General features: G+C 37.3%; 1 protein-coding gene across 1 annotated transcript in view; it reads right to left on the reverse strand.

Annotated features, from left to right (window-relative positions):
• Window positions 1-45: 45 nt before the first annotated feature.
• The window catches only part of LOC308268531 (vomeronasal type-1 receptor 3-like), a gene marked incomplete at both ends in the record, with an annotated part of 24,927 nt that continues 950 nt past the window's right edge, over window positions 46-24,022 (reverse strand). Inside the window, 2 exons of the mRNA XM_080703652.1 lie at window positions 46-207; window positions 1,836-1,925. Coding sequence (XP_080559778.1) covers window positions 46-207; window positions 1,836-1,925 — 252 coding nt within the window. The remainder of the gene's footprint in view (window positions 208-1,835; window positions 1,926-24,022) is intronic.

Below are 24,022 nucleotides of genomic sequence, written 5' to 3' on the forward strand. Positions count from 1 at the left end.
AAGGTAGAAATATTGGATCCATCCCTGCAGAACTTACTGTACAGTTTAGTTGAAGTATAGTGATGAAGAACTGTCAGCTCCTTGTTGACTGATAAAATAGTGGAAATAGGAAGCCCTGCAGAGTACCTCCTGGGAAGTGTTGACAGCCGGGGCGCAGCCGTGACAGCGGGAGTCATAGGGCGGTTGCTTCCCTTTCACCTCCCTGCTCTGAGAAGAAGAACTTAAATCTGAACGTTCAAGTCAAGTTTGTCAAGTCATAAAACTGGATCAGTTAAACCTTCAGAATGAGTCATGTGACCAGACCATCACAGCAAGGCCTTCAGGACACTAATGATGGGAAATGTGCTTATTTCGTTGGAGAAAAACTGGAAATATTAATATGGCATCTTAAGGTAAAGCCTCATACCATAGTTGAATTTTCAATGCAGATAATTTTCCTTAATATTGGTGCCAGTCAGCCAAATAGTATTAACAACTTTGAAACAACCGTTGTAAGTCCAGTCACCCTCATAGGATTGCTCTTTGGTAGCTCCATATGGTTTTCCCTAATTGTTTCTTTCTGCACGAAGAATTGTTGGGAGTTGTTTTAGAATCCAATTCTGGCTCTGGAAACTTTAGGGCTGACATGCTGCTCAGTTTGCTTAACTGGGAGAAATACCACAGGTAGAAATATCTGAAGGGAAACACATTGATGTTGTCACTGCTCTTTCTGGTAACTACACAAATGCAGTCAGAAATATTTTCAAAGGTGACTTGAATAAACCCAAACGAAGTTGTGACAGTATGTTTCTATGGTTAACATCTTATATCAGAATGTTAAAGTGCCTTCTGTCTTAAATCTCAAAACCAAATATTTTATGTGTTGGACTTGGGCAGAAGTGTCCTTCCTTCCTTTCTTACCATGAAGTAGAAAACTTGCATTCTGCAGAAAGATTCTGTGTGATCATTTTTATCCCTTAGACTGAGAAGAGGTAGCGAAGGTTTTGCTTCAGATTGGATGAATCATTATGTTAAAAAATAGTCAGGTAGAACAGTAACTTTTGGGAGCTTGCTTTGCCTTCTTTTTGAAGGGAGGGGACAGTCTGCTCTGTAAACTAAAATGTATAGAGTCAGCATCTGTTTAGTAGTTCACAGCTAACTGTCATAATTGCTACAATGTAGATCTTCTGGCCGAAGGCAGGTATAAAATCTGAATTGTAAAGAACTTTTAACAGGTTTCACCGGTTTCTTAAAGGAGAACTAAATTCAAATTTCATTGAGGTTATGTTTTCCCATGAATGTGAATATTTCGATGTCTGTCTTATCATGTATGTATTGTTCTTATACCCTTAAGTAGTTGAAGAACTCTGAAAGCAATGATGGGTCGTCTGGTATTGATGGAGAAGCAAGTCCCCACTGGAGAACTAACTATACAGGGAGGTCGTTTCATAACCTGCGTCCAGTTCTACCAAAGCAGTTTACTGGCTCTCTTTGCTAAGCTAGAGTGGAAATGGCTGGAAGGTTAAGACTCCTGTGATATATGTGACATGGTTGTACTAACCAGGTTCCTTGTGTCCCAGTTTCCAGTGATCTTTCCTTATATTTTTTATCAATCAGCTCAGAATAGTTAAAGCTTGTCTTAATGTTGCATTCTTGGAAATACCTTCAATTTTTAATATGAGAAAACACGTAAAAATGTTCAGCCAGCCCCAAGTGTTTCCTTTGCTTTCCTAAGCCTTGGGGAAACCACTGCTTCAGTGGTATAAGAATGGCTGCCACATTCCTATGGCCCAGTGGAATTAACACCCTCTTTCTCACTGAGATGGAAAGGTGCTGCCTGAAGTAACAGTGCTTACTGATTGCGAGTATCTCCGCAAGCGATGGAATTCCTGTTGTCTGGTGTTCGGTAGTTTCTGCTCTGGAGGAACGCTGTCTCCCCTCCACGCCTGTCCCACCAAGAAGAGGGGGAAGCACCATGTCATAAGATTTGAAGATTGTTATGACTGTTTTAGACTGAATATTTAAACGTGGTGGCATTACTAGCCACCAGTTTTGAAGGACAGATGAGGGGAGAAATTGATGTTAGCAGTAATTCTATGCTTTATGTTTTTGAAGTGGTTCATAATAAATAAAGCCTTTTGTTTACTGAACAGTCATAAACATTTAGAGAAGTAAGAGAAGTCATTGTTAAATGATGTGTTCTAGGGAATTGAGGCAGCTTGTAGGATTTCGTTTGGTTTTTTCATTGCAGCTAGTTGCGGCCAGTAAGGTAAACTTCTGAAATAACTCAGGTTTAACTAGCTGTGTGCCAGGAATTACTTTTACTTGATATATGCAGCCTCTCCTTAAATTCATTATTTTTAAATAATGTCAAAAGCATTGACTATTTTCATACAAAGAGACAAGAGATTTTTCATTTGGTACAAAGGGTCTTTTGACCTCTTAGGTAAGATATAGGACCAAGACTACATAAAATTAAACTATTTGTTGGCTTCTGTTTGCTTGTTTTATTTCCAAAAGACTGTCTTCTAAAACAAAGGAAATCTTCACCAATTGCTTCATGACTTAGGTTGACACCACTGCTTAATGCCAGTGAATAGTGACAGGAGATCTTGCTTAAAATACCAATGTTTTTCAAATGCCAATGCGGAACCCATGGTCATTTCTAGAGCCTCTCTGAGGAGACGCACCTCATATGCACCTTGGTCCTGATGTGTCCTCCTCCGGCACTCAGGCATGGGCAACACACTTTTAGGCAGCACTTATGAATCCTAATTTGTGACAACAACCCTTCAAAAAAAATAAAAGGGGCAGAGGTGGGAGTCCAGGCCACTTGGTTAAACACTTTTTAGTTTTTGACAAATTAGCCCAGAAAAGGTGAAATGTTTTGTTATAAAACTGTATGAGCATGACCCAAGTATTAAGTGTATGATCTGTATAGTATGTTCCATCAAAAATATTTATTACTAGTGCTTTATGCTCCTGAGTAAACATTCATTTTTTCAATAGAGTTCACTGGGCAGATTCCCCCTTTAATACAGATAGAAATATTCTTTTTTTTTACAATTATAGATTTTTTTTTAGTTTTTATTGGTTCACTGTATTCATACATCATAATGGGATAAAAAAAACACTTTTGTAGACATACATGCACACATCGCCCAATTAGCCCCTACTGGATTCCCACCCCGTTCCCTCCCCATCCCTCCTTCCCATGCTTGGCTTAGTGGTTGACATCTAGTATTACAGCAAATTAACAATTAACAATGAAAATCTCAAATTAACAATGATAATCTCAAATAACAGTTTCATTTCTCTGATACCAAGCTTTTGATGACTTAAAGATAACATTTCAATATTTCTTTTTGCTTTCTTTTTTAACAGAGAATATTTTTTCTTTTTTTTTTAGGTGAAACTATCATACATTTATTTATTTATTTATTTATTTATTTATTTATTTATTTATTTATTTTTGTGGGTCTGGGGATGGAACCCAGGGGCATCTGACCTCCGAGCTACACCCCCTGCCCTATTTTTTCTTCTTTATTTTGAAACCGGGTATCACTGAGTTGCAGAGGGCCTCACTAAGTAGCTGATGCTGTCCGTGAACCGCGATCCTCCAGGTCTCAGCCTCCCAAATGCTGGGATTACAAGTGTGCGCCACCACGTCCGGCTTACTTATTTATTTTTTAGAAAAAATCTATCCTAATTTAGAATATGGACTCTAGATACCCAAAACGATCTAAAAAAGAACAAAGCTAGAAGATGTATATTTTCTGATTTCAAACCATATAAAGCTACAATAATTGAAACAGTGTAGTACTGTTATAAAGGCAGATATATAAACCATTGGAGTTAAATAAAAGCCTAGAGATAAATTCTTCCATATATTGTCAAGTTATTTTTGACGAGGTTTCCATGAACATTTAGGTGGAGGAAATAATAATCTTTTAACTAAATATTGTTGAAAAATGATAATTACATGAAAAAGAATAAAATTGGACCCTTACCTAACACCATATACAAATATTAACTCAAAATAGATAAAAGACCTAAATATAAATCTTAAGACTATAAACTTTTAAAAGATAATCTAGGTCATAAAACCTCACAACATTGAAATTGGCAGTGATTTCTTGGATATGATTTCAGTGGCACAGGCAACAGAAGGGTAACCAAACTCCCTAAAAAATAAAAAAATTATTGTATATCCAAGACAATGTAAACAGAGTTAAAAGTTACTGATAGAATGGGATAAAATATTTCCAAATGCTATATCTGAAGGTATATTAATATTCCAACTAGCAATCCTAAAAATTAACAACAATAAAAGCAAACAATACAATTTAGAGATAGGTAAAAGACTAACATAAATAATGAATCTCCACAGATAACCAATCTTAGTTGTCTGTTGGATGGAAAGTCTTCTTTCTCTGGTTCTGGTGTGTGTTACCTATTTCTTCTTGTAGTTAATCTGAGTATTTTCTCTAGCGCTGGTTTGGAAGACATAAATTCCTTCAGTTTCTGTTTGTCATGGAAGCTTCTTATTTCCCCATCTAATTTGATAGATAGTTGTGCTGGGTAGGAAATTTTTGGCTGGAAATTGTTTTCTTTTAGATTTTGGAATATGTTACTCCAAGCCCTTCTGGCTCTCATGACTTGGTTTGGGAAGTCTGGAGTGATTCTAATTGGTTTGCCTCTGAATGTCACTTGGCCCTTTGTTTTTGTTGCCTTTAAGATTCTCTGCTTGGCTTCCACATTGGTCATTTTGACAATTATGTGGCGTGGGGATCCTCTTCTCCGATCCTGTCTAAAGGGAGTTCTATAAGTTTCCTGGACCTGTGTATCGACCTCTTGCTCTATGTTTGGAAAATTTTCTGCTATTACTTCCTTGAAGAGATTGTTGATCCCTTTGGTTTCACCTTCTTTTCCCTCCTCCATTCCAATTATTCTTAGGTTAGCTCTCTTAAAATAGGCCAATATTTCTTCAGTGTCAGATTCCTGCTGTCGGATATTTTTTTCTAGATTAGAAACTATGCGTTCATTTTTGGAGTAATCATCTTCTAAGAGCGAGATTCTATTCTCCATGTGGTCTAATTGGTTTTTTGTACTTTGAATTGAGGCCTTTACTTCATTAATTGCATCCTTTATCTCTTTTTGGCTCTCTCTGAATTCTTTTTGAAACAGCTCTATTATTTCTACAGTTATTTTCCTGATTTGATCTTCTAGAAATCTCTGAATTTCTGTGTTATCAGGTTCTGATATTGTGGGGTTGTGGGCATTCATTGCTCCATTGTTATTCCTCTTTCCCATAATTTTGGAAGTTTGTGCCTTCTCTGGGTTCTTCTCTGGGTCACTACGACGTGCTCTGGATCTCGAGTCTGTGGTATCTCAGTCACCACTACTCCTTTACTGGGTTGTATCACAGAGTCTCAGACCCAGGGAGTCAATCAAGGCTGCTATAGTCCATGGGGGGTGCCAGGTTGGGCGTTCTCCTATGGTGTGATATCTCTGCCACCACCACTCCCCCACTGTGTCAAGTCCCCGGGAGTGCAGTACTGGGACTTCTCCTCTAGGGGGCGCAATTTGACTCATGGTTTTTGAGTGAGCTGATGGAGCTGTAGTGGACTTGGTGAATTCTCTGCTGCTGCCTCCGGTGGCAATATGGCACTGCTGCCACGCCCTTGGCCGTGAGGCTGCGTATTTCTTCTCTGTTTTTGAGCTCTGCTCTGTGTCCCTGCAGGGTGTGGCTGAGCCCAGCCACTGGGAGCTTTAGATGCTCCCTGTGCCGAAAAACCTGCTGAATTCTGCCTGGCTGTTCCGCAGCAGCTCACCTCGGCATGCTGCCTGCCACTCCTCTCTGGAGCCTGGTGGGCTGCATTAGTCTGGAGCCATCCGGTGAATTTGCTGCTGCCGTTGGCAGTAAAGTGCTGCTGCAGCATCCTCAGCCATGAGGCCAGCATATCTCCTCTGTGGCTCTGAGCTCCATTCTGAGTCCCCCTCCTCTCTGGGGCTGGTGCTGCAAGGGAAGATGGCGCCCGCGCCGCTCTGCACCATGGCTCTGGCCAAAGCACTGCGGTCTGGTTTCTTTCTGGTGTCTCGTTTTTCCAGCCCTCTTTTTCTCTGTCCCTTGTAATTACATTTTTTGTTTCTCTGCTGATGGTGTTTTCTGGCTATGAAAGGAGCTGATTTTGTGGTAATAGAGATTGGTTGTTAGCAGGGCTCATAAGCCCCGCTTTTCTCCATAGCCATCTTTCTGGAAGTCCAGAAATATTCTTTATCAGAGATTTAGGGCACCGTTTTGCTAACTGGTAAAAAAAAAAAATGTAAATATGTAAGAATGTTTATTTGTTTTACATAACTTTTTTGGTATAAAATAAATGTAGATGTTACCTGTGGGAAAAAAGAATATTGTATATCATTCAGTATTTCCAAAGAATAATTCAGGGAAAAGAGAAAAATAACTACTACTTCTATCACCTAGAAATAACTCTATTCATATTCTAATCTCATAATTTTGCTTTTTAAAATTCTTATTTATAAAAATAACTGCCGCCTCTACTTCCTTTTCCTCGGCATCTGCATGAAGATTTCCCACGCAAGAAATTGGCTAAGCTTAAAGAAAGCAGAGCCCCGAGGGAAAGTGTTGTCTCTGGCCAAAGTACTCCCTCACACTTAATATTCTTTCATAACTATTATTCTTTTGGTAATGATTCTTTTAACTTTCCACACAAATTGCTCCAGTGATGTAAGATCACTGTGAGAGAAACTGAGTCCGTGGAAAATAAATTTTCTAGTAGTTTGTCTAAGCCTCTAAACGCTCTTGGCTTTGCTCAAATGGTAATAAAATCTAGTCACAATTCAGATGCTGTGGAAGCATTCCAGTCACAGCAGTTACAAACGCAGATTTCCCCTCTATCTCTGACCTTCATTCTAATCATTAAGCTATATTAAAAGCCTTAAGAGTCAGCTGAAGTCATTAGCTCTAAAAACTTGCAAGGGAGGCAACCGGTGCCTCTGTTTACCCCCTCTCCTTGTGATCCAGCCTAGATACAGAGAAGATAAACTTTGTGTGTGACTTCAAAGCAGCCTAGTTGATGAGCAGCCAATACTGCCCAATACAATAGAGCTGAAGGCTAGAAGATTCTTGACCTTTATACCCAGTATGTGCGCTGCCTGAGACAGGGAGATGCCACGTGGTTAAGAAATGAATATGTCAGAACAAAGGACAGATATAATAAATGTGTAAGTGTGAAAGAAAGGAAATATGGTGAGAATAAGAAAGCATTTTTGTATGAAGAAGAGCTTATCCTAAGATTTTCCCAAATGGGAAAGAGAGAATCAGGGTAATCAGAAAAGAAAAGGAAGTTGCAGAGGGTTTGTGATGGGAAAATGGATTATTAAAAGAGGAACAGGCTTCTAATAAGCCTGTCATTTGAGGAAAAGTGCTCAGCAGCTAGAGAAGTACATCTGACAGCTAAATCTAAAAACTTCATGTTACTTTTTTGTGTTCATCTGCTAAACTGTGTTGTGAGCTTGTTTAAGCTTTCAGACTTTGAATGGCAATGTGGACGAAACCTGGGAGACCTCCATCGCATCCCCTGGGATCGTCTTATCTCCCCATGCCTGCCATATGGACTAAGCCCTAGGAACAGAAAGTTCTGAAAAGAGTTAAAGGAGTTTCCATGAAAGGCCGTCTCCTCCAAGCCCTGGGCATGCCTGTGTCTTCTGGAATTTGCCCTTTGGAGCTGCCTGTCTTCAAGGGCAGGGGGCTCAAGGGCAAGAGGCTGGATTTTGTCACAAGATGCAGAGCTAATCTTGAATGCCGGACTAGTGTGGTTTTTTTTTTACTTTGTTTACATGTCCTTCACTATTGTTTTGTGGTGATTACACTTCTTTTTTTTTTTTACTACTAATCTCACTGGTGAAGGATATAAATTTTCCTGGGTTATTGTAATAAAGTGTCAATTTCACAAGAGGCATTTGTCCATGTCAGATTTTTTCCCAGAGAGGAATCTCCACTTTTAGTGCTGTGAACAGGAACTTAAAGGAGTTTATTTCATAAAAAGGGAAAAAATCGCTGCAGATAAGTGGCTGCAGAACTGCAACAGAAGCCTTTGCCCACCTTTCTGAGAAACTCGGTCCTGAGCAGACTCAGTGCCCATATTCAGTGCCCGGTTGAGCCAGTCTGCCGCAAATAACTATTGATTGATGGACACAGTTTGGAAAAAAATCAAGTTATTAATTTTTTCTCAAGTATGAACCAAAATGCCTAATAACTAATGCCAAAATACTATATCAATAAATTACAATGTTATTACAGTTGTTGAAATGATAAAATATTATAAAACTACTAAAATTTCAAAAGTAGGAGTGTTAAAGATACAAATTACTCAACTGAGAAATGTAAATGAGACATGAACTACCAGGAATGGTGGTGCATACCTGCAATCTCAGCAGTTCAAAATGCTGAGGTAAGACTATCCCAAGTTCCAGTTCAGTCTAGTCAACATAATTAGATTCTGTCTTAAAATTTACTGAAATATTTGGGCATGGTGGTGCATGTGTGTAATCCCAGTACCAGGAAGGCTTAAATAGGAGGATCAGAGGTTAGTGAGATGCTGTTTTAAAATAAAAAGTAAACTAGTCCTGAGGGTGTAAGCTGGAAGGAAGTGAACTTAAACCTCAGTGCAATACCACTACTTCTTATGAGAATGGCACCCTCACTGTCAATGGGACCACCCATGGAGTTGCTTTGGGAGAAGACAGGACAGTAATTTCTTGCTCTTAAATACACTTATCAAATGGCTTTGGTGGCACAGACCTGTAATCTTAGTACTTGGGAGGCTGAGATTGGAGGAGTGAAGGTTTGAGGCACATGCCCTCACCTTAAGGAGTGTTCAGTCTGAAGAAATGGCCAGATTCTGGAGCTGTGTGTGCAGAGAGCAGGACAGGTGCCCCTCTGACACCTGTGCACAGGACTATTGAATACTGATAATTGTCACTTGAGTATCTGAGTTTATCTCATAGTTCACTTCTTGCCTCAGCCTTAAACAAGGGCCATGATGAAGAATTTGAGACAGTAAAGAAATGGCAATTGATGAACAGACAGGATGTTCCAACAGAAAAAGAAAATTTTAGTGTTGTCCTTTAAGGGTAATTGTTATCTATACCTAGAATACATGTATTCCTTAACCTTGCATAAAATTAGATTAGGCTGAATTTCACTGTGTCTGATCCACTGGTCCTTTTCCTTTACCACCGCTGCCCTCTTCTTTTATTACTGAAGATTAAACCCAGAGGCATTCTACCTCTAAGCCACACTACCAGCCTGATTTTATTTTTTTTTATTTTGAAACTGGGTCTCACTAAGTCGCTAGGTTGCTGAGGCTGGCATTGTACCTGTGAGTCTCCTGTCTCAGTTCTTCAAGCTGGGGTTTCAAGTGTGCACCACCATACCAAACTCCATTAGATTTTTTCTTACAGAACAAGTTCAAAGATGTTATAGGAATTAGGTGCAAGTCAAATTCAAGATGGGCAAGATACCCAACTGACTTTGTGCTTTAGGAAAATCCTCTAGTGACTACTTAGAAGATGGGCTTCAGATATTTGGCAGGATAGAGGCCCTCCTTACCAATCTAGTCAATGGGGAAGTGGACTAAATATAGGAATATATATCATATATATATATATGCATATATATATGAATATATATGAATATATATATGATGATCATATATATGATGATCATATATATGATGATCATATATATGATGAATATATATTTTTTTCATCAACCTGTATGAATATCTATGTATGTTGTAACCATATTTTAATTGTATTTATTTTGAGTTTATATAGTGGAGATTAAGCCCAGGAGCATTCTACCTCTGGCCTATACTCCTGACTCTTTTAATTTTTTTATTTTGAAACAGAGTCTTGCTAATTTGCTGAGGTTAGCCTCAAACCTGTGATCCTCTTATCTCAGCTTCCCAAGTACTTGAATTACTCTAAAAACATTTTTAAATATACAATGGAGTAATTTATAGGAACCAGTTGTAACTAGAGTTACCCTGATTGTCCAACTGCATGTAAAATTTTATTTATCACCTAATATAATACTATAATTTTTGAGAAAATATATTAAATTGTCAAAAGTCCCCAACTGCAACTTCACTCTACTCTAATAATATTCATTTGGCAAGAATTTCTTAAATGCCTAGATTTTGTATTTAGTGTTGGGCAACACAGAATGTTATCCCATATATCTTATTTATTGCGGGTCTGAAAATGGAACTCAGGAGCATTCAACCTCTGAGCTATATCCCCTGCCAGGTTATTTATTTATTTATTTATTTATTTATTTATTTATTGGTGATACTGAGGTTCCTGGAAGCCTATTTTTAATATTTTTATTTGGAAACAGGGTCTCTTAAGCCAGAGCAGCTGGCTTTGAACCTGTGCGATACTCCTGTCTCTGCCTCCCAAGCACGGGGATTACAAGTGTGTGCCACCACGCCCAGCTTAATTCTTTATTTTGAAACAGGGTCTCACTAAGTTGCAGAGGGCCTCACTAAGTAGCTGAGGCTGTCTGTGAACCGCGATCCTCCAGTCTCAGCTTCCCAAATGCTGGGATTACAAGCGTGTGCCACCACGCCCAGCTAGATTGTACTTTCTTTATAGGCCAGGCTTGTTATCCCATATTCTCCTTGCCAACGAGAAAATTCTAAAAAATTCTTCAGTCTGTGAAAAGAATTAAAAAATTAAAATTTAAAAATTAAATTAAAAAATTAAGGCTGGGCGTGGTGGCACAGGGTTGTAATCCCCGTGCTTGGGAGGCGAAGACAGGAGGATCGAGCAGGTTCGAAGCCAGCTGCACTGGCTTAAGAGACCCTGTTTCCAAATAAAAATATAAAGTAGGAGTGTAGCCCAGAGGTAGAAGGGCTTCCAGAAACCCCGGTACCACCAAAATAAATAAAATAATTAATTAATTAATTAAAAATTAAAACACAGAAACACTAGTGAGTGAAAACACCACAATGTAGTTTATCTTTTATATTGTTTTAATTTTCTCTTGAAGACTGGGAGACATCAACACCCCTCTCACACCATTAAACAGATCTTTTCAACAAAAGATCAGTAAAGATGCTTCACATCTAAAGAGCATCATCAACCAAATGGACAGGTTAGACACTTATATAATTTTCCACCCAACTACAAAAGAATTCATATTTTTTCGCAGCTGCTCAAGGAACCTTCTCCAAAACAGATCACATCTTGGGCCACAAAGTGAACATTAGCAAATTCAAAAAATGTGACATTCATTCCTGTGTCTTTTCAGACCATAATGGAATGAAACCAGAAATCAACTATAAGAAGACCCAGAGAAAACAAATATGCATGTGGAGACTGGAAAATACACTGTTAAATAAAGAATGGGTCATAGAAGAAGTAAGGGTTGAAATCAAGAAATTTCTTAAAAAATGAAAATAAAGATGTAACATATCAAAACCTCTGGGACACTTTGAAGGCATTATTAAGAGGAAAATTCATGGCACTGGGTGCTCACATAAGAAAAACAGAAAATCCCCCAATAAATAACCTAATGACACACCTCAAAGCCCTTGTAAAACAGGAACAATCTTACCCCAAAGCCAGAAGAAGACAGAAAATTATTAAACTCAGAGGAGAAAGCAATGAAGTAGATTGATAAAAAAAATCAGAACTAAAAACAATACAGAAAATCAACAAAACCAAGAGCTGGTTTCTCATAAATTTAACAAGATAGTTAAACCACTAGCCAACCTAACCAAAAAAGAGAGATTTACCCATATTACAAAGATAAGAGATGAAAAAGGAGATATCACTACTGACAGTGTAGAAACCCAGAAGATTATCAGAAACTACTTTAAAAAAATACTCACACAAAATGGGAAATCTAGAGGAAATCGACAAATTTCTAGGTAAATACAACCTGCCTAAATTGAGTCAAGAAGATAAAGAAAATTTAAACCAACCAATAACAATCAAAGAGATTAAAATAGCAATAAGAGCCTACCATCAAAGAAAAGCCCAGGAACAGATGGTTTCCAAAGTTAATTTCATAAAACTTTTATAGCAGGGCTAATCCCTAGCTGGGCATGGTGGCACATGCTTGTAATCCTTGCTCTTGGGAGGCAGAAACAGGAGGATCGCACAGGTTCAAAGCCAGCCACGCTGGCTTAAGAGACCCTGTTTCCAAAAATAAAATAGGTCTTGGAGTGTAGCCCGAAGGTAGAAGGGCTTCCAGGAACCCCAGAACCACGAAGAAGAAGAAGAAGAAGAAGAAGAAGAAGAAGAAGAAGAAGAAGAAGAAGAAGAAGAAGAAGAAGAAGAAGGAGGAGGAGGAGGAGGAGGAGGAGGAGGAGGAGGAGGAGGAGGAGGAGGAGGAGGAGGAGGAGGAGGAGGAGGAGGAGGAGGAGGAGAGCTAATCCCAATACTCCTCAATCTATTTCGTGAAATAGAAAAAAAATGAGACTCTCCCAATATCTATGAAGCCAACATCACATTAAAACCAAAATCAAATAAAGACAGCTCAAGGAAAGAAAACTACAGGCATATATCTTTGATGAACTGGAATGCAAACATGCTAAACAAAATACTAGCAACAAGCATTCAAAACCACAGTGGAATTCTACCCAGCAATAAAGGAGAGCAAAATCATGTCATTCACAAGAAGATGGAAAGACCTGGAGAACATTATGTTAAGTGTGAGATCAGCCAAGCACAGAAAGGGAAAGGACATATGTTTTCTCTAATATGCCCAAACTAGGGAATATTGGAGATACCATAGGGACTCCAGATAATGGAGAGGAGACCTCAGCAAAGCTATAATAGAAGGCTAGGAGAGGAAGAAGGCTGAGGTTGATTAATGGAGTAGCTACATTCGAATATCTGTAAAAATATGAATGCAGCATGGTCAACCTGGACACTCATTGTTGGGAGGGGGAGAAACAGGAAGGGGAGGTGTGGAGGGCACCAAACACTGTCCTAATGTATGTCATTTTCAATATGATTCACATAAAAATAAAAAATAAAAATAATTCACAAGAAAACCCAAAATGTAATTCTCTGCATCTTTTCAGATCACAATGAAATGAAAATGGAAATTTACAACAGAAAATTACATAAATACACAGTTGCTGGTTAAATCAGCCACTTTTATATGAGGACTGGATCAGAGAAGAAATAAGGGGATAAATAAAAATTTCTATACTTAAATGAATACAAAGACACAATATATCAAAACATATGGCGGACTTTGAGGGTAGTTTTAAGAGAGTAACTTATAACACCAAGTGCCTACATCCAAAAGTCACCAAATAAACAACCTAATGACATGCTTCAAAAGCCTGGAAAAAGAGATCTAACAGTTGAGCAGTCTAATTCTAAAATTAGTAGAAGTTGGGATATAATTAAAATAAGAGCAGGAATCAATAAAATTGCCAACAACAACAGTAAAATACAGAATATCAACATAAAAAATCTATTTCTTTGAACAGATTACAAAGGCTGATAAATTCTTAGCAATCCTAATAGAAAAAGAGAATCAATCCAAATTATTAAAATTAGAAATGAAAATCAAGGCATCACCACAGATATTGGGGAAATGCAGAGGACCATCAGAAACTATTTTGGATATTTTTACTCCAATAAACTGGAAAACAAGAAGAAATCAACAGATTTATAGACACATACAGCCTACTTATATTGAAACAAGAAGATATGGAAAATGTAAACTGACTGATAGTAATAGGAAGTAGAAAGAGCAATAAAGCCTTTTCTTATTAAAAAAAAAAAAAACACCCTCAGACCCAGGATTCCCAGATGAATCCTACAACACCTTTAGAAAATAACTAAACCCAATACTTCACAAGTTATTCTGTGAAACTGAAAAAGGATGAAAAGAAAATGACAATTAAATCATTGATTAACCATAGATGCAAATATTTTTTAAAAATAACAGCAATACTCATTCACAGCCACATTTAAAACCACATTAGGAAAATTTAACAGCATGATCAAGGTGATTTTATCCCAGGAATGCAAGGGTGGTTTCATATATACAAATAAATGCATTTGATTCACCACATAAATAGAACTAAGGACAAAAATTACATGATCATCTCAATAGATGCTGAAAAAGCACTTAACAAAATCCAACATCTATTCATGTTAGAAACACTAAAAAAAAATAAATTAAAAGGCACTTACCTCAACATCAAGGCAATGTATGATAAACTCAAAGAAAACATCATATTGGATGGGGAAAACAGTGGGAATTCCCTTTAAAATTAAGAACAAGACAAAAAGTCCACTATTGCCACTCCTTTTCAAGATAGTCTTTGAGACTCTTGCCATTATCATAAGGAAAGAAAATTAAAAAGAAATTTTTTTGCAGTTCTAGAATTGAACCCAGGGCCATTTTACCTCTGAGCTAAACCCTCAGATCTATTTTGAATTTTTTTTTTCATTTTGAAACAGGGTCTCACTAAATTGTGGAGGGCCTCACAAAGTAGCTGAGGCTGGCCATGAACCCAGATCCCCCTGTCTCAGCTTCTCAGGATTGCAAGCATGCATCACCACATCCAGTTTTAAAAAGAATTTCAAAAGATTTGTATTTGCTGAGGACATTATTCGATATGTAGAATACCACAAAACTCAAACAAAAGACTTATAGAGCTTATTTAAAAATCCAGCAAATAGCCGGGCGTGGTGGTGCACGCTTGTAATCCCCGCACTTGGGAGGCGGAGACAGGAGGATCTGGCAGGTTCGAAGCCAGCCGTGCTGGCGTAAGAGACCCTGTTTCAAAAATATAAAATAGGTCTGGGAGTGTAGCCCGGAGGAAGAAGGGCTTCCAGGAACCCCAGTACCACCAAAAAAAAAAAAAAAAAAAAAAAAAAAAAAAAAAAAAAAAAAAAAAAAAAAATTTCAGCAATTTAGCAAAATACAAAACCAGTCTTTAAAAAAATCAGTAGCTTTTTCTAAAATGATCATAGAAGACACTCCAGACAAAGAAAGAGTAACCATAGATAAGCAAATAAGGCAGCTTAACTAAGGGGGATGGGAAAGGAGAAGAGGGAAATTCCCTAAATGTGCACGGCATACATATCCAAAAATATGAAAGCCAATCACTAACCCAAACATGAGAAGGAGATAGGGAGAGGGAAAGGGGTGACAATTGGAGAAGTGCTAATTGGGTAATGTGTGCATGTATGCCTTGACCATCTTATACCCCATTAAGATGTATGAGAACAATGGCCAATAAAAATTAGTAGACTTTTATATGCCAACAATGAATACACTGAAAAAGAACTCAAGAAAACATTTTCATACACAATAACCTTAAAAACAATAAAATACCTAGTAACAAATTGGACAAAACAATAAAACACCTCTACAATGAAAATTATAACACACTAAGGAAAAATTTGATGAAAATCTAAGAAGATGGAGATATCTTCCTTGCTTTGGATTGGCAGAAAAAATATTATCAAAATGACCATTCTGGCAAAAGCAATCTAGAGACTCAATGGAATTTCTATCAAGATACCAATACCATTCTTCACAGACCTAGAAAACTGAGTCCTAAGTTTTGTATGGAGAAACAAAAGACCCAGAATAGTCAAAAAATCCAAGCAATGAGGACCCAGAATAGCAAAAAAAAAAAAAAAAAAATCCACACAGGAGTGCGACAGACTGGCTCAATCGGGAATAATAAATCCAGCACTGAATATGGCCACTGAGTCCGTTCAGGACCGAATTATCTCAGAAAGGTGGACAAAGGTTCAGTTGTAGTTCTGCAGCCACTTATCTGCAGCGATTTTTTTCTCTTTTATGAAATAAACTCCTTTAAGTTCCTGTTCACGGCACTAAACGTACAGATTCCTCTCCGGGAAAAAATCTGAATTGATTGACACGGACCAATGCCTCTTGTGCAATTGACCACTTTATTCTAGACACAAGATTTTTTATATTTCCCTATTTCCCCGTGATTCCCTAGTAGAAAAGTGCAAACACCCAAAATACAATAGTGAGATATACATGTAAATCACCAACCCTGAACAAGACAAAAGTAAGGCCTGTGACATCACAGATCTTTGTGATTGAAATCAGTTCCATGACCTTGCAGGTGGGTCTTGTGCTTTAAGTCAGCCCCTTTGGCCTTGCCTTGGCCTTGCAGCTGCAGAGGCTTTTAGTGGGCAAATTCCAGAAGAACAAAAGTCACACCCAAAATCACTTGAAAAATTCAGTTGTTAAGAGTTTTCTTTAACCCTTTCAGAACTTTTATTCCTAGGGCTTAGTCCAATGTCCTTCTCTATCTAGCAACCTCCTTTGAGCTGCATGGGGACAAAGTCGGAGATTCCAGCTTTCATACATGTAGTTGGCGTAGGGAAATCCATGTATATTTGAGATGATTTAAAGAATTTCGATGAATGTCTGCTGGATTTTGTCTGCAATACCATTTGCTGTCTGAATGCTTCACCCTATTAAACACTTAAAATATATTTTAGTAGACAGGGCCCAAAAAACAACATGAAGTTTTATTATATCTGTCCTTTGTTCTGTCATAACTATTTTAACCAGGTGGTGTTGCCCTGTCTCCAGGCAGTGCTATCACTAGGTGCAAAGGTCAAGATTCCTCCTAGCCCTTGGCTCTATTGTAATGATTAGAATAAAGGTCAAAGATAGGGAGGAATTCTGCATTTGTAATTGCTGTAGCAGGAATGCTTCCACAGTATCTGAATTCTGACTAGATTTAAATCTTTGAGCAAAGCCGAGGACATTTAGAAGCTTAGACAAATTACTAGAAAATTTTCCATGGACGCAGTTTCTCCCACAGTCCTGATCTTACATCACCAGAGCAATTCATGTGGAAAGTTAAAAGAATCATTACCAAAAGAATAATAGTTATGAAAGAATATCTAAGAGTGGGGGAGTACTTTGGCCAGAGACAACACTTCCCCTCGGGGTTCTGCTTACTTTAAGCTTTAGCCAATTTCCTGCGTGGGAAATCTTCACGCAGATGCCGAGGAAAAGGAAGTAATGGCGGTACAGGAGGGATGACAATTCCTGACTTTAAGTTATGCTATGAAGCTTAGGTAATAAAAACAGCATAATTATGGCACAAAAAGATACATAAATTACTGGAACATAAGATATAGAAAGAAATATGCATATTTATAGCAAATTGCTTTTCAAAAAAGGTGACAAACCTGATAACACAGAAGTGCAGGGATCTCCAGAAGGTCAAATCAGGAAAGTAATGGTAAAAATAATACAGAATTTCTGAAAAGTATTTGGAGAGAATTGGAAAGAGATTTAAAAAATGCAATCATTGAAATGACAAACACACATGCTGGAGAAAAGACAATTTTTCCAAGAAATGATGTTGGTAAAATTGGTTATCCATTTGTAGAAAAATGAAATTAAATCCCAACTTCTCACCCTGCATGAGAGTCAACTGAAGATGGACCACAGACTTGGAAATTAAACCAGAGACTTTGAAGTTACTAAAATAGGATGTAGGGCCAAAATGTAGGCACAGGTATAGTTTTCCTGAAGACCACCTAAAACTCAGGAAAGTAAAACAAAAAGTATTAAATGGGATGGCATTAAAGTAAAATGTTTCTTCTGGAAACCTTCAAAAGAAATTGTCATGAGTCAATCAAGAAATGGAAAATTGAACTCTATACTTCATAAAAGAAGAGATACAAAAGACCAGTACATGCATGAAAAAATGTTCAACATTATTAGCAATCAGAGAAATAAAAATCAAAACTACACTGAGATTCTATTTAAACCCAATAAGAATATCAATCATTGAGAGGTCAAACAACATTAGATGCAGGCAAGAATGTGGGGAAATAGAAACTTTTCTACACTGTTGGTGGAATACAATTTAATGCAGTTGCTATGGAGATCAGTGTAAATTTTCCTCAGAAAGCTCAAAACGGATCCATCATATTATTCATCTTCACTATTTCTGGGTATATTTCCAAAAAGACTAAACTAAAAATATTTTAATAATATATGCATATCCATTTTATAGCACACAATTTATAGCAGTAAATTTATGGAACCAACATAGATGTTTATCAACAGAAGAATGATTTACAAAATTATAGGATATATACACAATTGAATTCTGAGAAATGAAGATCAAACTACTGCCACTTGCAGGAAGATGGATGAACCTGGAGAACATTATGTAAATGAGATTAACCATCCACAGAAAGTGAGAGTCATATGTTTTCTCCAATATGGAGAATCTAGGAAGTAATCAGGATAACAAAAAAGAAATTCAGATAAATAAGGAGAAATTCCAGAGGTGCCAGGAAGGTGTTCTAAAACAGGGGTGTTTGGGGAAAAGGGAGGATCAATGAATGAATTGCCTTCATCACAATAGTGTACATAGGTGATAATATCAATGTCAATCGCAATACCTTGCATTGTGGAAGATGGTGGAAAAGGAGAGAGCCAGGAGGAAGACCACAAAATGCTGTGTGCTTGTATGTCTCTATAACTATGAACTACATTATAATGTGATACTATAATGCACCAATAAAATATTTTAAAATATGATCTTGTGATTGTCCTTGAATCCTCCTGTCTCAGTCTGACGGAGGACATGGACGAAGCCTGAGGAATGAAAGATTCTGAAGGAGTTAAAGGAGGGGCTGGTGAATGGTCAGACTCCCCCAAGACCCCAGGAGGAACTCCAGTCCCCTCCAGAATTCACACCCCAAGGCCCCCCAAGAGAAAACAGGAACTGATCTTAATCCTTCACTGAGCCACTCTGCCCTCCCCTGCGTTTGTTAGTTTTCTTTGATGGTTGTAACTTAGTGATTTATGGCACCTTCTCTCTCTCTAACATTCCTCATGGTATTACGGTGTCTGTTTTTTTCCATAAGAATGTGATACTTAACTTAGTTGGAAAAAGGGTATAAAAAACCTAGTTTCAGAGAATAAAACTGTCAGTTGCACAAGAGGCAATTGTCCAGGTTCTTTATTTCAGGTCTCTCCCTCCCAAGACCTGGAGAAGAATCTCCACAAATGGCACTGTGAAAAAGGATTTGAAGGAGTTATTTTGAGAAGAGAGGGAAATCACTGCAGAGAGAGGTGAGCAGCCATGGGACACCAAATAAGTAAAAATCCTTTTGTAAAGATAGTACATCAGTTTTTAAAGCAATATAACATAAAAATATCACTAAAGAAACTGAGGGCTTGTTAGGATATGGTAATTAAAAATAATTTTTTGTTTCCCGATGAAGGAATTTAGATGAAGAAGTATGGGATAAAGTTTGAAAAAATATTATGAAAGCCTATCAGCAAGGGAGAACCCCCCCCCAGTGGTGGGTCACTTAGTCTTTAATTAGAATGATTATTCAACAAATTGATGGCATGGTTTCTGATACAGAAAGTGAAACTGAAAAATTGCTCCATGTATATAAATTGTCAAAGGAAGATCTAGATCATGCTAAAAATCAGAAGATGTTTGCCTCAGAAAGCCTAGGAAAAGAAATCAGAACAAGTGCCCTGGCACCAGCGCTTGCTCCCCCTTCGATCCCTATTGCAAGAAAACATATACCCTTTAGAACAAAGAGCAGATCCAGTTCTGCCAAGGCTTATGTCTTTTAAACCTTGGGACTATCCTGAGCACCTAGATTTTGCCTTTCCTGTCACTTTTAATCCTGGTCTGCTGCAGCAAACTGATTGGAGAGGGCCTGGCTTTGATACTATTTCTTGTTTCAAAAAAGCATGCATTCTGTATGGGCCTGCTTCTAATTACTGCATTGAATTCTTGCACTCTTGGGCTGAGAACTGGATCCCTTATGATTTCTGTACAGTAGCAAAGATGGTCCTTACAGGACAACAATATTTGCAATGGGAGATGTGGTTTAGTGAGGAGGCAAAACACATTATGCATCAAATAGCTTGGGAAAATTCATCCCTGTTGTCCTATGAGTTACTCACTGGAACTGGAGCTTGGTCAGACATAAGAACTCAGGTACAAAAGTACAACCACAGCAGCTGTATTGGATTCGAGAAGCTGCAGTTATAGCTTGGCAAAAAAAAAAATTGAAACAGAAACAGGAAAGCCATTTACAAACATTTTACAAGGACCCACTGAGGAATATAGTTCTTTTATCAGGAAACTATAGGATTCTATTCAAAAAACTAAAAACAATGCAGAATTGTCAGAAATGTTGATTAGATAACCAGTTTTCAATAACATTAATGAAGATTGTCAAGCAACTTTTTGGCCCTTTAAGGAAAGCAGGAATGTTTTAGATTATATGAAAGCATGTCAAAACATAGAAACAGTAAGACATAATGCCCATATGGAGATAACTGAAACAGAATATGAATACAGAATATGAATTCATACAGAATATGAATATTCATATTCATATAGAATATGAATAAACAAAAGTGTTTTAATTATGGAAATCCAGGACGTATGAAAAAAGAATGTAGAGCTCCCCTACAAGTCAAAGAAGATGAACAGAAGGGAGGAAAACAGCCACTCCCCAGAATATGCCCTAGGTATAAAAAAAGGAAACATTAAAATAAATAAATAGCTGGGCGTGGTGGTGCACACTTGTAATCCCCGTGCTTGGGAGGCGGAGACAGGAGGATCGCACAGGTTCAAAGCCAGCTGCGCTGGCTTAAGAGACCCTGTTTCCAAATAAAAAAAGTATAAAATAGGTCTGGGAGTGTAGCCCGTAGGTAGAAGGGTTTCCAGGAACCCCAGTACCACAAAAAATAAATAAATAAATAAATAAATAAATAAATAAATAAATAAATAAATAAAATAAATTTGGTAAGGATGAAAGTAAATTACAAAAAAAAAAATTCAGGAAAACTAATAGGGAGGTGATCTCTCAGCCCTGAACAAAATGAGAGAAAATTTTCTGCACAGGAGCTTAAAATTAGAAAATCTCTTAAAAGGTATGACCATCAAAAATAAGACCACTCCTGTAACTTTGTCAAATACAATGACATTTACTGCGGCCAGGCAAGGAAGTGCTGCTATAGACTTACCAGCTCCTCATACTCAACAATTATTAGTTATTAATAATCCTCATACAATAGATCTTGAATAAGTGGGCTTGATTCCAAAAAAAATACTGTAGGGTTAATTCTTGGTTGCAGCAGCAATACCTTAAAGGGCCTCCTTGTGCATACCAATGTGATTAATGAAGATTATACAGAGATGATTTCTGTCATAATACATGTTTCCAATAAAATAAAGAAAGGAGTATATCAATCAATAGCTAATTCTCCCGTATATCAAAACTAATACCAAAAATAACAAAAAAACACAAAAAAATAGTAAAATATAAAAACAAACTAATGTTTTATAGACCCTGGGAAAAAGAATTTTCAGCAAAGTACAAAAATGTAAAGCATTCCTTTCTTTAAGTTTGTACTTATATGCTGTGGAACACCTCAGAATATCCGTTCTGTTCTGAGTAACAAAATTAATAACTGAACAAGGAAACATAATTTAGATTATAAAATTCTTGCTTCAATAAAAATTCCTTAAACAGTGAAAAAATAAATAAGTAAAAAATAAGAAAGAAAGAAAGAAAGAAAGAAAGAAAGGAAGAAAGAAAGAAAGAAAGTTAACTGATCTAAGAAATGTTAATGAGACTCTTCAATCCATGGGTGCATTACAGCCAGGTATACCTGCCCCACCCATGATACCCCAAGATTGGGAGATTACTATAATTAATTTAAAAGATTGCATCTTCTCAAAGATGGTCAGAGATTTGCTTTTACTCTTCCCTCTCTTGATAATGTTCAGCCTATAAAATGATTTCAATGGAAAGTACTGTGTCAGGGTATGGCTAACTCTCCAACTATGTGTCAATATTATGTTGGCACAGCATTACAGCCTATCAGAACATTATGCCCTACAACATCTTTTTGCTACTTTAGAAAGAGACTCTTCCTCAGATATCCTGTGAGTGCTTACCGCACAAGCAAAACAAAAGTTAAAATTGGTAGAACAAAAAATCTCTGAGACATTTGTTCAACAATATCAACCTGATGAAGAAATAGAATTATTTGATTATAGGTACTTCTAATATGCCTACAGAAATTATAGTTCAGAAGCATAAGCCATTAAAATGGATATATACCCATCATAAGGGGTCAAAAACAATTATCCCTTATATTGACTATTTGTCTATAATAATTGTCTTAGGTAGAAAAAGAATTATTTCTCTCTGAGTATGATAACAGATTTATTGCTATACCACTGAATAAGGAAACTTTACATAATCTTCTGAACCTTTATACTTCATTACAAATTGCTTTAGTCGATTTTGTTGATGATATTATTTTTCATTATCCTCAGGGAAAATTATGGAATTTCCTTATTAGATGTGACTGGATTATTAATTCTGAGGTTGTTTCACAACCTATTCCTAAAGCTCCTACTTGTTATATTGATGATACTAAACAAAAAAAGGCTGCTACTTGTAGTCTGGATTTAAAATTACAAATCAAAACCCCTTACCAATCTACCCAGAAAAATGAATCATTCGCTTTAATTGCCCTGTTAGAAAGATGTTCTTGTACTTTAAATGTAGTATCTGATTCAGCTTATGTAGTTAACTTGTTCCCTGATGTAGAGACTGCATATACTCCTGATGGCCCTGCGCCTATCACACAACTTTTTCTCAGGCCTCAGTGTTTAATCAGAAGTCAGTCTGTGTCTTTTTACATTACCCATATCAGATCACATTCCAATCTCTCTGGCCCATTAACACAAGGGCAAATGCCGACGCCCTCTTGGGAACAGTTCTTTCTTCAACTCAAGGAACATATGTTTTTTCACGCTAGTGCCAATAGGTTACATGTAGCATATAAAATCCCCTTTTCTCAGGCCAAGCAAATCGCACGGAATTGCCCGGTGTGTCGGCCATTTCATTTAACCGAACAATCTGCGGGTGTTAACCCTAGGGGTCTAAAACCTAATGATCTCTGGCAGGTAGACTTTACTCGTATTTATTGACCCCTCTACTCTCTAGCTCTGTAATTATACTTATTCTTCTTTCATATGGGCAGTACCTACTAAAAGTAAAACTTCTAAGGCAGCAAAATTAGCATTAATAAATACTTTTTGCAGTTATTGGAGTGCCTCTCCAGATAAAAACAGACAAGGTACCTGATTTTATTTTCAAAGCATTTAAACAACTTGTTATTAAGTAAAATATTTCTCATGTTACTGGGATTCCATACAGACCACAAGATCAAACTTTAGTTAAATATGCTAATGCTACTATTAAGCTTGTTTTTTCTAAACAAAAGAGGGGGAGTAAGGACCCTAGAGAAGCCTTATATACAACTCTTTATACTTTAAGTTATCTAAATTTTTAAAAATTCCTCTGATATCATCAGAGAAATATTTCCACACACACAAAAAAATGACATTACAACATCAATTATTTGGGTTAAAGATTATACTAATAAATGAAACCAGGAAAACTACATTTCCTAGGCAGAGGTGATGCTCTTGTTTCTGTAGATAATGGTGAGCAATTCTGGACACCTGAACAAAAGCTCTGGTAGAGAAAGAAAGAGGAAAAACATGGTTCCAGCTTCACCAGATGCAGATATCAGAAAAGAAACCCTACCTGATGTAAACACAGATAAAATATCTGAGTAGGAAGGCAGTGTCAATACTGAAAGAAGCTGGAGGACCGGTAGCACGAGACAAGATGTTTTTTAACAATAATTGCTATATTGTCCTGTACCTCAGGGGGGAGTGGTGACAGATACACACATTGGACTTAGAGTTTGTTGACTAGACAGATAATGCATCACTAGTGTTCACCAACCATTCAGGAACGATGCCACCTACCTGGAAGAAGACGCCACCGAGCCATCCTGATGAGGAAGGAAAACTGATAAACTTCATATTGGGATAGAAGACTCTATGTATTTGATTTGAGGGAATTGACATATGTCTTCTGATATTTCCCCAAT

The sequence above is a fragment of the Muscardinus avellanarius genome (assembly GCF_963383645.1).
Source record: "Muscardinus avellanarius genome assembly, chromosome: 10".
Taxonomy (NCBI): Eukaryota; Metazoa; Chordata; class Mammalia; order Rodentia; family Gliridae; genus Muscardinus; species Muscardinus avellanarius.